This window comes from Cheilinus undulatus, linkage group 9 (assembly GCF_018320785.1).
Source record: "Cheilinus undulatus linkage group 9, ASM1832078v1, whole genome shotgun sequence".
Taxonomy (NCBI): Eukaryota; Metazoa; Chordata; class Actinopteri; order Labriformes; family Labridae; genus Cheilinus; species Cheilinus undulatus.
Genome location: NC_054873.1, coordinates 39,085,187 through 39,097,603, shown reverse-complemented (window position 1 = coordinate 39,097,603; position 12,417 = coordinate 39,085,187). Strand labels below are relative to the sequence as shown.

Here is a 12,417-nt window from a genome sequence, read left to right as displayed (position 1 = left end):
AGCTTAAGAGTTACCATTCCCATCCGAGCATCTCTTAACCCTTACATACTGTTTATATTTTGTGCCTTCACAGTCCAGGTCAATTTCGACCCAGACCAAGAATTCACTTATAATAAGTGTCTAAACAAAATTTTAAAACACAGATCTATTTAGAATGTTTGAATTGCATATGCCACATTAATAAATGCATGATTGATCCTGAATAAATGTTTCTGAGAGCAGGGACAGTGTATTTGTTCAGTTTTACTACACTCAGTTTTGGGAGCAGACAGTTCTCATGACAGTGTTGAGGTCCCCCTTGAACTCTATCACCACTGTTTCAGAGCAAATACACAAAAACATGGCCTGAAGAGTTTCAGTGTCAAGATCCTTTAAACCAACATTTTCCTTGATTTGATCCACACTGTTGATCTAACATCCATCTCAATAGATTGGGGTCAAATTCGACCTGAAACAGCCTCAGTGAACAAAACTTTTTGTGTATTTTAGGTCACGTTAGAAAAGGTCATCCAATTTCAGGTTAAAAGAATGACGGCCCAGGGTGTTTTTGCTGCTGTCAAATGTTAAAACAGTGTGTGAAGGTTAGCAATACCAAGTCTTCAAATTTGACAGAAGTGTTCTGAATCTTTGGTAGCTGGATAGATTGTTTTTTTTTCTAACATTAGTGAATCCACAAAAAGTGCAGAAAAGAGAAGCTGGAAACAGAGTAGATGAAAAAAATTGCCAGGACAACATGACCTTTCCCACAACCACACCACAGTGTCACGTCTTTGTTCACAAATATTTTCCCATGAGAGCAGCTTTCCATACTCTTGTTATAAAAAATCCTACTAATCCTCCAGAGTGGGTAGCAGAGATGCACACAAGTCATTTTTTGCAAGTCCAAGTCAAGTCTCAAGGCTTCTATGGTTGTAATGAGCATTCTATGATATCCAGTCTGCTTAAACCACTGCATTGTCCTAAGGAAAGCCTGTTCTGTATTCATTAGCAACTAACTGGTGCTTGACATTAACTCTTTCACACCATCCACTGTGGCTAATGGTTACTAGCTACTCAGCATTTCCAATGGTATGACATGATCAGTATAAGCTCTCCTCTTAATAAAGCTCTTCTCTGTGTACATTATGAAACACTACAGAGACATGTGTCATACTTCACTGATAGAGACAGTCACTGAGACATTGCAGATTTAATGTTTTTGTTATTGTCAGATGTATTTCTTTAATGGGTATTAAGTTTATACTAACAATAAAACACCGTGTTAAAGAACCAGTAATTCTAAAATAAAAATAAAAACTGCAGCAGGTTGGCATTTCTAATTCTCACTCAGAAAGGTGTGTAAGGGTCTTTATATGTGTAAAATTAAGCTCAAATGCGGTGTTTTTAATATTTATTTGTTCTCCATAATTATATAGAATTAAGGGAATATTAACCAATTATTTTTTTAACATAGTGCACACCCCTTGCTCATGCAGAGACACAGACACACACAGCTGGAGCGCACACAAACAGCACTGATGCACTGGTCCTCCATGGTCAGAGAGGAGCTTTAGAGGAGAAAGTTCAAGTGTTTATCCTCCAGTATTCTGAAACTTTTGCTCTCAACAGAGGGGAGCCTGAAGTCTACACTACCGACATGTTAGTGTGCATTTCAGTGTAGATGTGTGTGAGAGTGTCGCATTTGTGTGTGTCACTGTAATGCAGCATGAAAGCAGACGAGGATGAGAGGAGAGCAGCCGACACTGCTGCGTAATAGATGCACAGTCAAAGGGCAAGGGACGATAGGACAATGAGTGACAGGGGAACACGAGACCATGATGAAAAAATTAAAAAACAAAGATTGTGCATGAGCCTCAAACCATGAGTCCGAGTTGAGTCTCAAGTCTTTTGCGCTCAAGTCCAAGTCAAGTCTCTAGTCACTGGTGTGTGCGACTTAAGTGCGACTTGAGTCCAAGTTGCGGACTCGAGTCCCCATCTCTGGTGGGTTGCCAGATTACCATCTGGTATGTTAGAAATCTTTTTCCTTTTCATAAAATGCATGATTAGAGCTCAACCAAGCCATCATGACTGTTACAGATAGAAGATAAAGAAAGTCATGAAAATACATCAGTTAACATTCAGTATGACGCATCTGTAGGACCAACACTGAGAACAGAGAGAACCTCTGGATTATAAACTCTGAATCAGTGTGACGCTGACATTTTAGGAAGACACAAAAACGAAATGGGGGGGAAGAAGTGTGCCAACAAAACAAAAAGCCTGCTTTGTACAGTGTCCAACTGTTCACTTGCCATTCTATTCATGCGTATGTCACTGGGTATACGGTAAGAGTAATTTGGTGTTCAGTCTATTTCAAAAGAACACTTTATGGCTGCAAGAGCGGGTGATTGAACCCCTAACCATCTGGTTAAAAGAAGACCAATTTCACTATTGGGCCAAAAGCTAATTTATATAAAACATAAGATGAAAACATGACTTGACTATGTATAAAGAACAGTATGATCTTTTTACTAATAAAGTTTCCAATAGTAGTGCCAGTGTTGCACCATCTTATTTATCTTTGCAGTCTCAGTAGGTTGCTTTTATACAAAAAGGTAAATTTAAAAAAGTCAAAAGCCTCTGTACATGGGGCTCATAGACAAAACCACAAGGTTATTAGGGCCCTAAAACAAGACACACTTGAGGAACGGAAATGTGAAACACCAGTCAAACAAAAACATATAAAGAATATACTCGCAAGCCAGGACTTTGAGCTATACATTCATTGGAGATGCTATTAGGAACATAAATCATTCGAAAAATATCACAAGTGAAAAACAAGTGGTGTGCTTCAGACAATAGATGTATGGTAGATTTAAATGCCATTCTATGGTGCACATAAATTCACCTTAAAAACAGCTCAAAATAACTAAACAAGACTTCCTCACTTGTTGTTTCCATGATTTTTAAGGAAGTTCTAAAAAGCCTTTCTCTCCCCCATGGTGTTTATGTATGTCAGTGTATGTCTGACTGTAAGGATACAGAGGTACTTTCAGTGGTTCTCAGCTGATAAGTTTGGATTGATTATTTTTTTGTACACAGGCACAAAAGTGTTTGAGGCAGACTTCAACTCTTAAATCAAGTCAAGAGCAGCAAATAGAAAAGGAAAGCAGATTATTATAATTATTGTTGATGTTGTTATTAACAACATAGTGTCATGAAAAAGTATTTGCCCCCTTTCTGATTCCTCATTTTTTGCATATTTAAATACAACATTTAGATGTTTCGGATCATCAAACTAATTTTAATATCTCGCTAAGACAACCCAAGTAAATACAAAATCCAGTTTCTAAATGATAATTTTATTTATTAAAGCGGACATATTATGCAAAAATCACTTTTTCATGCTTTTTTTAAACAAAAATATGTGCCCCTGGCCTGTCCACAATCCCCTCAAGTTCCAGAACCCCCCCTTTCAGAAAATGTGTGCTGAAATAAGCTGTTCTCAGATTTTCCCCTCATGACATCATGTGGTGAGTTAGCACCGCTCCCAGGTTTGGTTGGCCCTCCCTGCTTGAAAGAAAGTTCCATCCTCCTCGCTCTTATCTCCCTCTTAGCTGACAGCTGAGAGATGCTAGCTCAGTGGGTTACCCTGCTGACTTTGGTCGGGGATCAATGATTCAAATCTCAGTGAAGTCCTTAACTTTGGATAAAAGCATCTGTAATATTGTAACATCAGAAGTGCCACATCCATTTCCTGAGAGGGGTGTGATCAGGGGGCGGAGTCAGACAGCTCATTAACATTTAAAGCCATGGAAACAGCTCGTTCTGAGCAGGGCTGAAACAGATCTGCCAAATCCAATACTGGAGTGTTTCATCAGCAACAAGCTTCATAGGCATGTTTTGAGGACCTATGACTAATATAGACTTGTCTTAATGGGGTAAAATATGTCCCCTTTAAGGGAAAAAAAACCCTTCCTATCTGGCCCTATGTGAAAAAGTAATTCACCAGTTGACTCATCACCAGTTATCGCAAACACTTGATTTCAGTTATTGCTGCCAAGGGTGGCACAACCAGTTATTAGGTTCAGGGGGCAATTATTTTTTCACACAGGGCCAGATAAGTTTGGATTCCCCCCCCCCCCTTCATGAATAAAATCATCATTTAGAAACTGCATTTTGTTTTTACTTGGGTTGTTTTTGTGAGATATCAAAATTGGTTTGATGAGCCGAAACATTTAAGTATGATAAATATGCAAAAAAAAAAAAAAACAGGAATCAGAAAGGGGGCAAATACTTTTTCACTGTAGTGTACTGTAATACAGTAATACTTCTCAATGACCACACTCTTGATCAATATTATTAGTTATATTAACAGGGTTACTTGTGTATTTAGGGTAAAAAATGAGAAAATATGTTTTAATTGAACTTTACATCTTTACATCTATCTTATACTGCTATCAAGTAAATAGTTATCTTTTTAAAGGACTGGATTAATTCATTTTTCTTGCTCAAAACTAAAATTCAAATTTTCTCCATGTGACATTTGTACACATCATATAAAGGTTTTAACTGATTTCAATGTTGGATTGATATCTTTAACTGAGTTTAAAGAGTTTTACCTCTCTGTCCAAGACTGAGGAGAATTACTGTACAGCAGCAACAGCAGCTAATATGATGAGTCTAAGCTATTCAGCCATAACCTGGCATTCCAGATGGATGCGTTTCACACATCCATCTGATATATCACTCATAGGCAGCGTTTGGGAAAGGGTAGAGCCTTCGAAAAAAAACTCAGAGGGTGATTGGATGAACGTTCTGTCTGTCACATCTTTATGGGCCAATCAGAGCAACAAAACACGTGATGTAGCTGCTACAGAGCTGCACCCCTAACGAAGGAGTAAACTCCATAGAAAACTGCATAACGCGAACCATGGTGACTTTAGAAATGTCTGTACATGACTTTTGTCGTTTTTGAAAAGAAAAAACTCAATGCTGTTCTTTATTCTTCTTTTAATGAAGAAATGTTGTCAAGTTCTGATAAAACTGGCACTTTAGCAGCATCCACACTAATCTCTTACACCATAATTGCACCGGCCTCTTGTTGCTGCTTACGTCAAGACTCCACCACGCCCAAAAGTACTGCCCCTCATCGCTGATTGGTCCTGTCACTTTCTAACCGGGCACAAACGGTTCAGATGGGAGCTTTGCAAGATGGATTCACCAGAGAGAAACATGGAAACGGGCATATCCATATGCTTTGCAAGGTTAATTTAGTAGCTGATGGAGAGTTTCAGTGATTCCAGGGTAGGCCAACTGCATTTTAGTTTAATTTCTTGTTAAGATTACTGCTGAAATACAGAGAAGAGCCACAGCTTTAAACTACCTATCAACCTATCAGCTCCTCTCTGTGCCACGCTGCTTCACACACCCAGGTTCGCCCACTCCTCCTGCTCTCTCTCCTCTGAACTCCCAGGGATGTTCAGTGCCTTGAAAATATTTTTCAAGATCCTTTTCTCCGGGTTGCTTGGACTGTTCTTTGGTCTTCATGGTATAATGGGAGCCAGGAATACTGATTTACTAGTTACTGGACCTTCCAGACACAGGAGTCTTTATACTACAGTCACTTGAGATCCATTCATTGCACTCAGGTTATCCCCAGTTCATTAATTGTGAGACTACTAGAACCAGTTGGCTGAATCTCTGTTGAATTAGTCAGGGGATGCATATTTATTCAATCGTTTATTTAACCTTACATATTTTTATTTCATTGACATTGTGATGTAGAAATTGGTTCTCACTTTGACATTAAAGAGATTTTTTTTAGGTTTATAGTATCTAAAGTTTTTTTTTCCTCTAGCACTTTTTGGATGATCTTGAGTAAGTAGCCTGTGAAGACTGAATAGTTATGCTTTGTGAGAATGACTAAAAAGAAAAAACCTTCATAAATTTAATGTAATTTTGGAAAACATTGTAAGCAGTGTTTTAAATCTTGTGAATGCCAATGCATTAGCAGTTTGATGCATATATCATATATTGGGTAATGTCCCTAATGAGGGAGATATCATCGAATAGCATCCATTTTCTGTGTATGGAATTGGTATTTTGTCTGTAGATTTCATCTTTCCTTGATTTAAGTGTATGACAACCTTTATTTCTGATGACTAATAAAGATACACACTAGACTACTTAAAATAGGCTATGCAGAGCTTTACTCTAATGAAACAAGATTCTGACATCCCATTACTGATAAGCATTTCCTTTAAGGCTATTTTTAGAGTACCTCTTGACACTCAACACCGTAAAACCAGACCAGCTTGTTTAGGTGCTTTGATTAAAAAACTGGTCGACCGCTTAACGTAAGTACTTCCTTGTTGTATTATGCAGAGACTGGAATCCATCATATGGTCCCTCATATACAAGTCAATTGGATGTGCCAAGTCTATTTGAACGCCTAACCGTAGAGCGGTAGGATCACCTTTCGCCGCTAGAGGGCGAAGAGACCAAACGGATTCAACCATCCATAGGAAGACGTTGCACTACCAGCAGGGGTTGGCCTTGACGGAGGAGGGCCATAGTGCCTGTTCAGTTTCTTTGTACATCAATAGAGCCCTAAAACCACGCTGCTCTGACTCACACCAACAGACAACGCGGACCACTAGTGGCTGATTCCGGCCGGTATCAGACCACATACCCGACCGGAGGGAAGAACAGAACCTTAAAAACAGAGCGACTGTCGACCAAGCTGCAAGCTTTGTGTACCCCCAGCAAGGACTAAAAATAGAGGAAACTTACCCGACAATGTCAGTCATGAAAAAGAGGAACTCAAATTCCTCTGGTGACAGGGAGGAGGACAAACAGATCACAGAAAGGATGCTCGCCTCGTCAAGCAGCGGGGAAAAGGGGGACTCAAGTCATGGTGGAGGACCAGGAAGTGAGGGCAATATCCCCTACAATGCCGCCGGAGAAGAGAGAGCTGAGGACGGGGTTGCCCTAAAAAGGACCATCACCCTGTTAAACGGCGTGGCCATAATTGTGGGCACGATAATAGGCTCCGGCATCTTCGTCACACCAACCGGCGTGGTTAAAGAGGCCGGTTCTGTGGGTCTGTCCCTGGTCGTATGGACGGTGTGCGGAGTGTTTTCCACCGTGGGGGCTCTGTGTTACGCGGAGCTGGGGACTACCATCACCAAGTCCGGTGGGGACTATGCCTACATCCTGGAGGTGTATGGCTCACTGATAGCTTTCCTAAAACTTTGGATCGAGTTGCTAATCATTCGGCCGTCCTCACAATACATCGTCGCCTACGTTTTTGCCACCTACCTCATCAAGCCCCTGTTCCCCGTTTGCCCGGTGCCGGAAAACGGAGCCAAGGTTGTGGCCTGCCTCTGCATCCGTGAGTACTCAATCTAAACCGAGCCGAGTCATGCCGCCTGGGATGAGGCTTTAACAGCCGTTAAATTTGTTTTGTTGACATTTGACTTAATAAAAATATCAGTGTCAGTGTGGGAAATTGTGTTCTGCTAAAGAGATTTACTCTGGAGTAATTGACGAATAAAAAGTCTTGGACACCACATCAGTTTACATGATCATCCTCCCAATATCTTGCGCGAACACGTGCGATGCAAGAATACACTTCTCGCGCGCAGCCTCAAATGAAGTGCTGTAAAAGTTCCGCGCTATTACATCAGCTCCGGTTATTTTATTAGATGCCAATGCGCATAAACTAGCTGATTTCCTAATAAATAATGTATGCAGTATTTTCGCACGTAATAACTCACAGGCCTTCTTCATGACAAGTTTGATTGGTTCACGAAAAGAAAGCTGTTCTTGTTCTAAATTTAAATGTACGTAAAATATATAGAAAATCTGTAGAATTAATTGAACCCATTGAAGTATGTTTTTTAAATTAGTACTCGTGAATTATGAAAACTCAGTCTTAATTTGTGTTTAAAAAGTTTATGTTTTCTTGAATCTTATCACACATAACCATGTGTGATACTGAATCTTCTTACAGAGTTAATAAAATACTGTGATAAGTTAAAGTTACAGTTAATTACTGTGATAAGTTACTTTTTACCATAAAGGAAAATATCTATTAATTCCGAAAGATTGACCTGAAAGTGTATTTAGTCTATTTAACTGTCTTTCTTGATACTTAATTTACCCTAAACTGTTATTCTGTGGTCGTGTTTTTACACATATTTCAGCATAACCTCAAAATGATCATTTATTTGAGGATTTTTTTTTAATTACCACCCCATAGAGAAACCTCATGTGGCCTTTATATCTCCACCTGAATCCATAGTTTTTCTTTGATGTTGTATGTCTGTTTTTGTGTCCTGTAAGTGTGGTGGCCACTAGTAACACTAATGTCTAATCTTTTGATGGACTTAAGGATAAATCCTTCGTTGGATCACATGACATAAAAGCCATGGACTGAGGGGCTAGGCTTTTCACGTGTATGCATGAGTGTGTGTGCATGCCTGGAATTGAGGTTTGGTGGTCAGGGTTATAGTAGGGCTATGGGGCAGAGCTCCACTTGTGTGCACACACACACACACACACACACACCATTACCTATTTTGTGTGCACCCAAGTGGATGATTTTGATCTCTTTTAGTTGGAATTTGTAGATTTAAGATTGTAAGTTTTATGTTCTAATGCAACACACATACATGTGTGCACCACCTGGGTAAGTATGGTTATAAGCATTTTTCATGTCTGTAAGTGAATGTGGGACTAGCCCTTCACTGTAGTCAGGCTCTTTTTGTCTTGGTCTTTTTAACACAGAGCCTCATTGTGCTCTGTCTCGTCTTTCTGTTGTGGCCCTGACCTGATTTAGGGGCTTTGAAGAGAACCTGCTGCTTTAGTTAATCACTTTAAATGGCGTCTGTGTTAGGGGCCACTTGATCAACCTTGGGGGAGTGTGTCTGTTCAAACAGGGTGGTTAACATCAGTTATTCCCTAAAGAATCTAGTTATTTTTTCCAAGCTTCAGGCATGCATCTAGAACCATACATACATACACACATACATACAAACACATACTTTACCTTAGATTTAGTAGAAAAAAAAATTGGAGTTGGGGGGTCAAAAACTATTTAACACAGCAAACAGCTACAGAAAAAAATGTTGCGAGGAATCAAACCATCTTATTGGAGTTTTTGTTCCTATATAGGTTATTTGTATTTTAGTGTTTACATTTTGAGTCAAAAATAGCAACAGTTTATATGGGGTTGATCACAGACATAAAGCTTTGCATCCAGACCTGCCTCATAGTGATGGAGTTATCAGAATAAGCTTACTGGCTAAGTTTGACTACATACAGTATATTAGAAATGTGACTCCAGTTATCGTGGCTCTCTATGTGCATTCATTAAACATAAAATATTAAAGAAATCTGTCACTTATGCTCTCTCTTTCTCTCTCCATTTCTCAATCTCTGCAGTCTTGTTGACCTTTGTTAACTGCTACAGTGTGAGGGCTGCCACCAGAGTGCAGGACTTCTTTGCAGCAGCCAAGCTCTTGGCACTTGGACTCATCATCATCATCGGCTTCGTCAAAATAGGCCAAGGTACATTGAGCTGGTATAAATAAATATCTTTTGTTCATTTATAAGGTCTCCCTGTTGATGCTTGCGGTTAAATGACCCCATTCAGGGTCCATGGATATTTTGAAATTGCCCCGCCTTTACCACTACAACAGATGTATACATTTCTAAACAAAGAAATTCAAACCTGAACTAATCCAAGACAGGTACCCTTTACACTTTTCACAGGGTGCAAAATCTTGCTCATGAGCTAAGATTGTGCAGTTGTAATCACAAGTTGGACCTAATTATTTTCTGATATTCTTTCTTGATTTTTAAATTTGTGCATGACAAAAGAACATAGTTCTTTTTAATAGGAACCAGTGTGATGATCTTTTAGCAAAGGATGGAAGACAGAGAAATTAGACAAAGGCTGTTAAGAAGTAGTCCCTTTCCAGATAGAAATCTATAGTCTCTACAAAATGACTGGGTCACACAAACTGTCTTTTTTTGCAGAAACAAGAAGTATTTTTTCCTTTACTGTAAGATTTCTGGCTGCTAAAGAAGAGCTAAAGAGGAGGCAGTAAATTGTTGCCTTGAAGCCTGACAGAAAATGAGCTCATGAAATAAAAGACTGTCCCCATTGCTTGCCCCCTAAAAACAGTGCAACCCTCGACCAAAACTTTTAGGTACGTTAGCCTCATGAAAATAGAGCTTGCATTGGTTCTGCCAATTTTCTTAGATTTTAACCTTTGTGACTAGAGTAATTTAGAAGCTAACTAGAAAGAGATGTGATTGTGGAAGACTGATGATGAGGAAGTTTGAATGTTGTGAAAAATGCAAACCGAAAAATTTGTTTCACACATCCATCTGGAAAACCACTCATACACAGCATTTGGGAAAGGGAAGGGCCTTTGAAAAAAACCTCAGAGGGTGATTGGATGAACGTTCTGTCTCTCATATCTCTACGGGCCAATCAGAGCAACAAAACACGTGACATTGCCGTTTACCGAGCTGCACCCCCTACCGAGGAGTAAACTCTATAGAGAACTGCATAACGTGAACCATGGCGACTGTAGACATGTCAGCACATGACTTTTGTCATTTTTGAAAAGAAAACAAGTCACTGCTGTTCTTTATTCTTCTTTTAACAAAGAAATGTTGTCAAGTTCTGATAAAACTGGCACTTTAGCAGCATCCACACTGATGTCTTTCACCATAATTGCACCGGTCTCTTGTTGCCGCTTGCATACATCATGACTCCGCGGTGTCAGAAAGTACTGCGCCTCGTTGCTGATTGGTCCTTTCACTTTCTAACCGTGCCCAAACGGTTTAGATGGGAGCTTTGCAAGATGGATTGGCCAGTGAGAAATACAGAAACGGGCATATCCATCTGCTATGCAAGGTTAAAATTTCACCAGAACATTGTCTTTCACACCCTTTATGTCATTTTACCTTCATTCCCTTATTTATGCTGGGATTGTTTTTAAGTCTGGTATTATATTGATTATTAATTATCTATTGTATTTAAGTATCTATTTGAATAATATGTGATTTAATTTCTGGGTTAAGTTCCAATTGTACAATGATCAACCCTCTGTTTATTCCTCTTTGCTTAATATATTTTTTTGATGAATAGAATCAATGAAACAGAGAAGTTTACTGCAGCTTCAGCTTCTGCCTGGAAGAAATATGAAATATCTAACAAATACATACAATCAGTGATAGTTTAGTTTAGCTGTTGCTTAACATTGTTTACCTGAACACCTCTCTCCTTCTCTCTACCTTATTAAATGGGCTGTGTGGGTGCAGCGAGTTTTGATCATGTTTTAAATCTGCTAATTATCAATACTGGTCCATATTTCCTGTTCAGTGATACGTCTGATTGACTGTCAGTCTAAGTGATGACACGCTCTGGTTTAATAATTTAAATAAATGGATATTACTGATATATAAACGTACGCTAACCAGCTCCCGCGTGTGACACACAGAAATAGTGAAGCGCATGCATACATAGTGACAGCGTGCTTTTATACTACACCATTAAGTAGTGGGAGAAAAGCAGATATGAGAAAGCTCTGTTTTTATCCTTAAAACTAGGGATGCATGATATTGGATTTTTGCCGATATCCGATATGCCAATATTTTAAAACTAATTTTGGTCGATACTGATATTTAATTAAATTTTTTCCACTATAAAAAACACAAACTTACAGTAATGTCTTTGGGTTACATGTGCATTACATGCTACATGTATTTTTAACAGTATAGTCAAAGTCATCTGCATCTTTGAGGACAGAAAAAGCAGCAAAATAACCTGCTGACACTGAGCTCCACAGTGTAAAAAGAAACAGCTTATAAATTTAGATTTATTCTCCTTATTACTCAGCCAGTTTACAGGATGGATCCCTGAGATACTCCTGACAAAGTGCTTTAAATAACAACAACAACAAAAAGACAGATTCTTAAATGCAAAAAATCTAACTGTAGTTCAGAGCTTAATTATGATTTAAAATTTTTGAGACTCAAGATGAACAGAAATAAAACTTCAGCTGAAGTAGTTCTCCTGATTCTGCTTTAAACAGCACAAACTAAGCAACAAAGTTTAATGGGCATTTCACTGTAAACAGCTCTGTAACAACACAGTGACACCCACATCTCCAATGCTGGAGACACCTTAGTGCACCTTCGAGTGTGCACGGGAGACTGCACACAGAAGTCCGTCATTGCTTTTGCCATGTTTCGTGCATGTCACGTAGGACAACATGCATGCTCTTTTTCTCTATTTTCCATATCTAAAGCATGTTATTAAAAGCGGCTGCAACTGCGGCTGCTGAGTGAGCACACCTGTGAGTGTAGGACAGGCCTTTTAAGAGTGAAATTCTTATCTATCCACAGAGGCAGTGA

General features: G+C 39.1%; 1 protein-coding gene across 1 annotated transcript in view; it reads left to right on the top strand.

The window, feature by feature from the left end:
- Positions 1-6,494: 6,494 nt before the first annotated feature.
- The window catches only part of slc7a5 (solute carrier family 7 member 5), a 33,890-nt gene continuing 27,967 nt past the window's right edge, over positions 6,495-12,417 (top strand). Inside the window, exons 1-2 of the mRNA XM_041796368.1 lie at positions 6,495-7,375; positions 9,430-9,555. Coding sequence (XP_041652302.1) covers positions 6,781-7,375; positions 9,430-9,555 — 721 coding nt within the window. The 5' untranslated portion in view covers positions 6,495-6,780. The remainder of the gene's footprint in view (positions 7,376-9,429; positions 9,556-12,417) is intronic.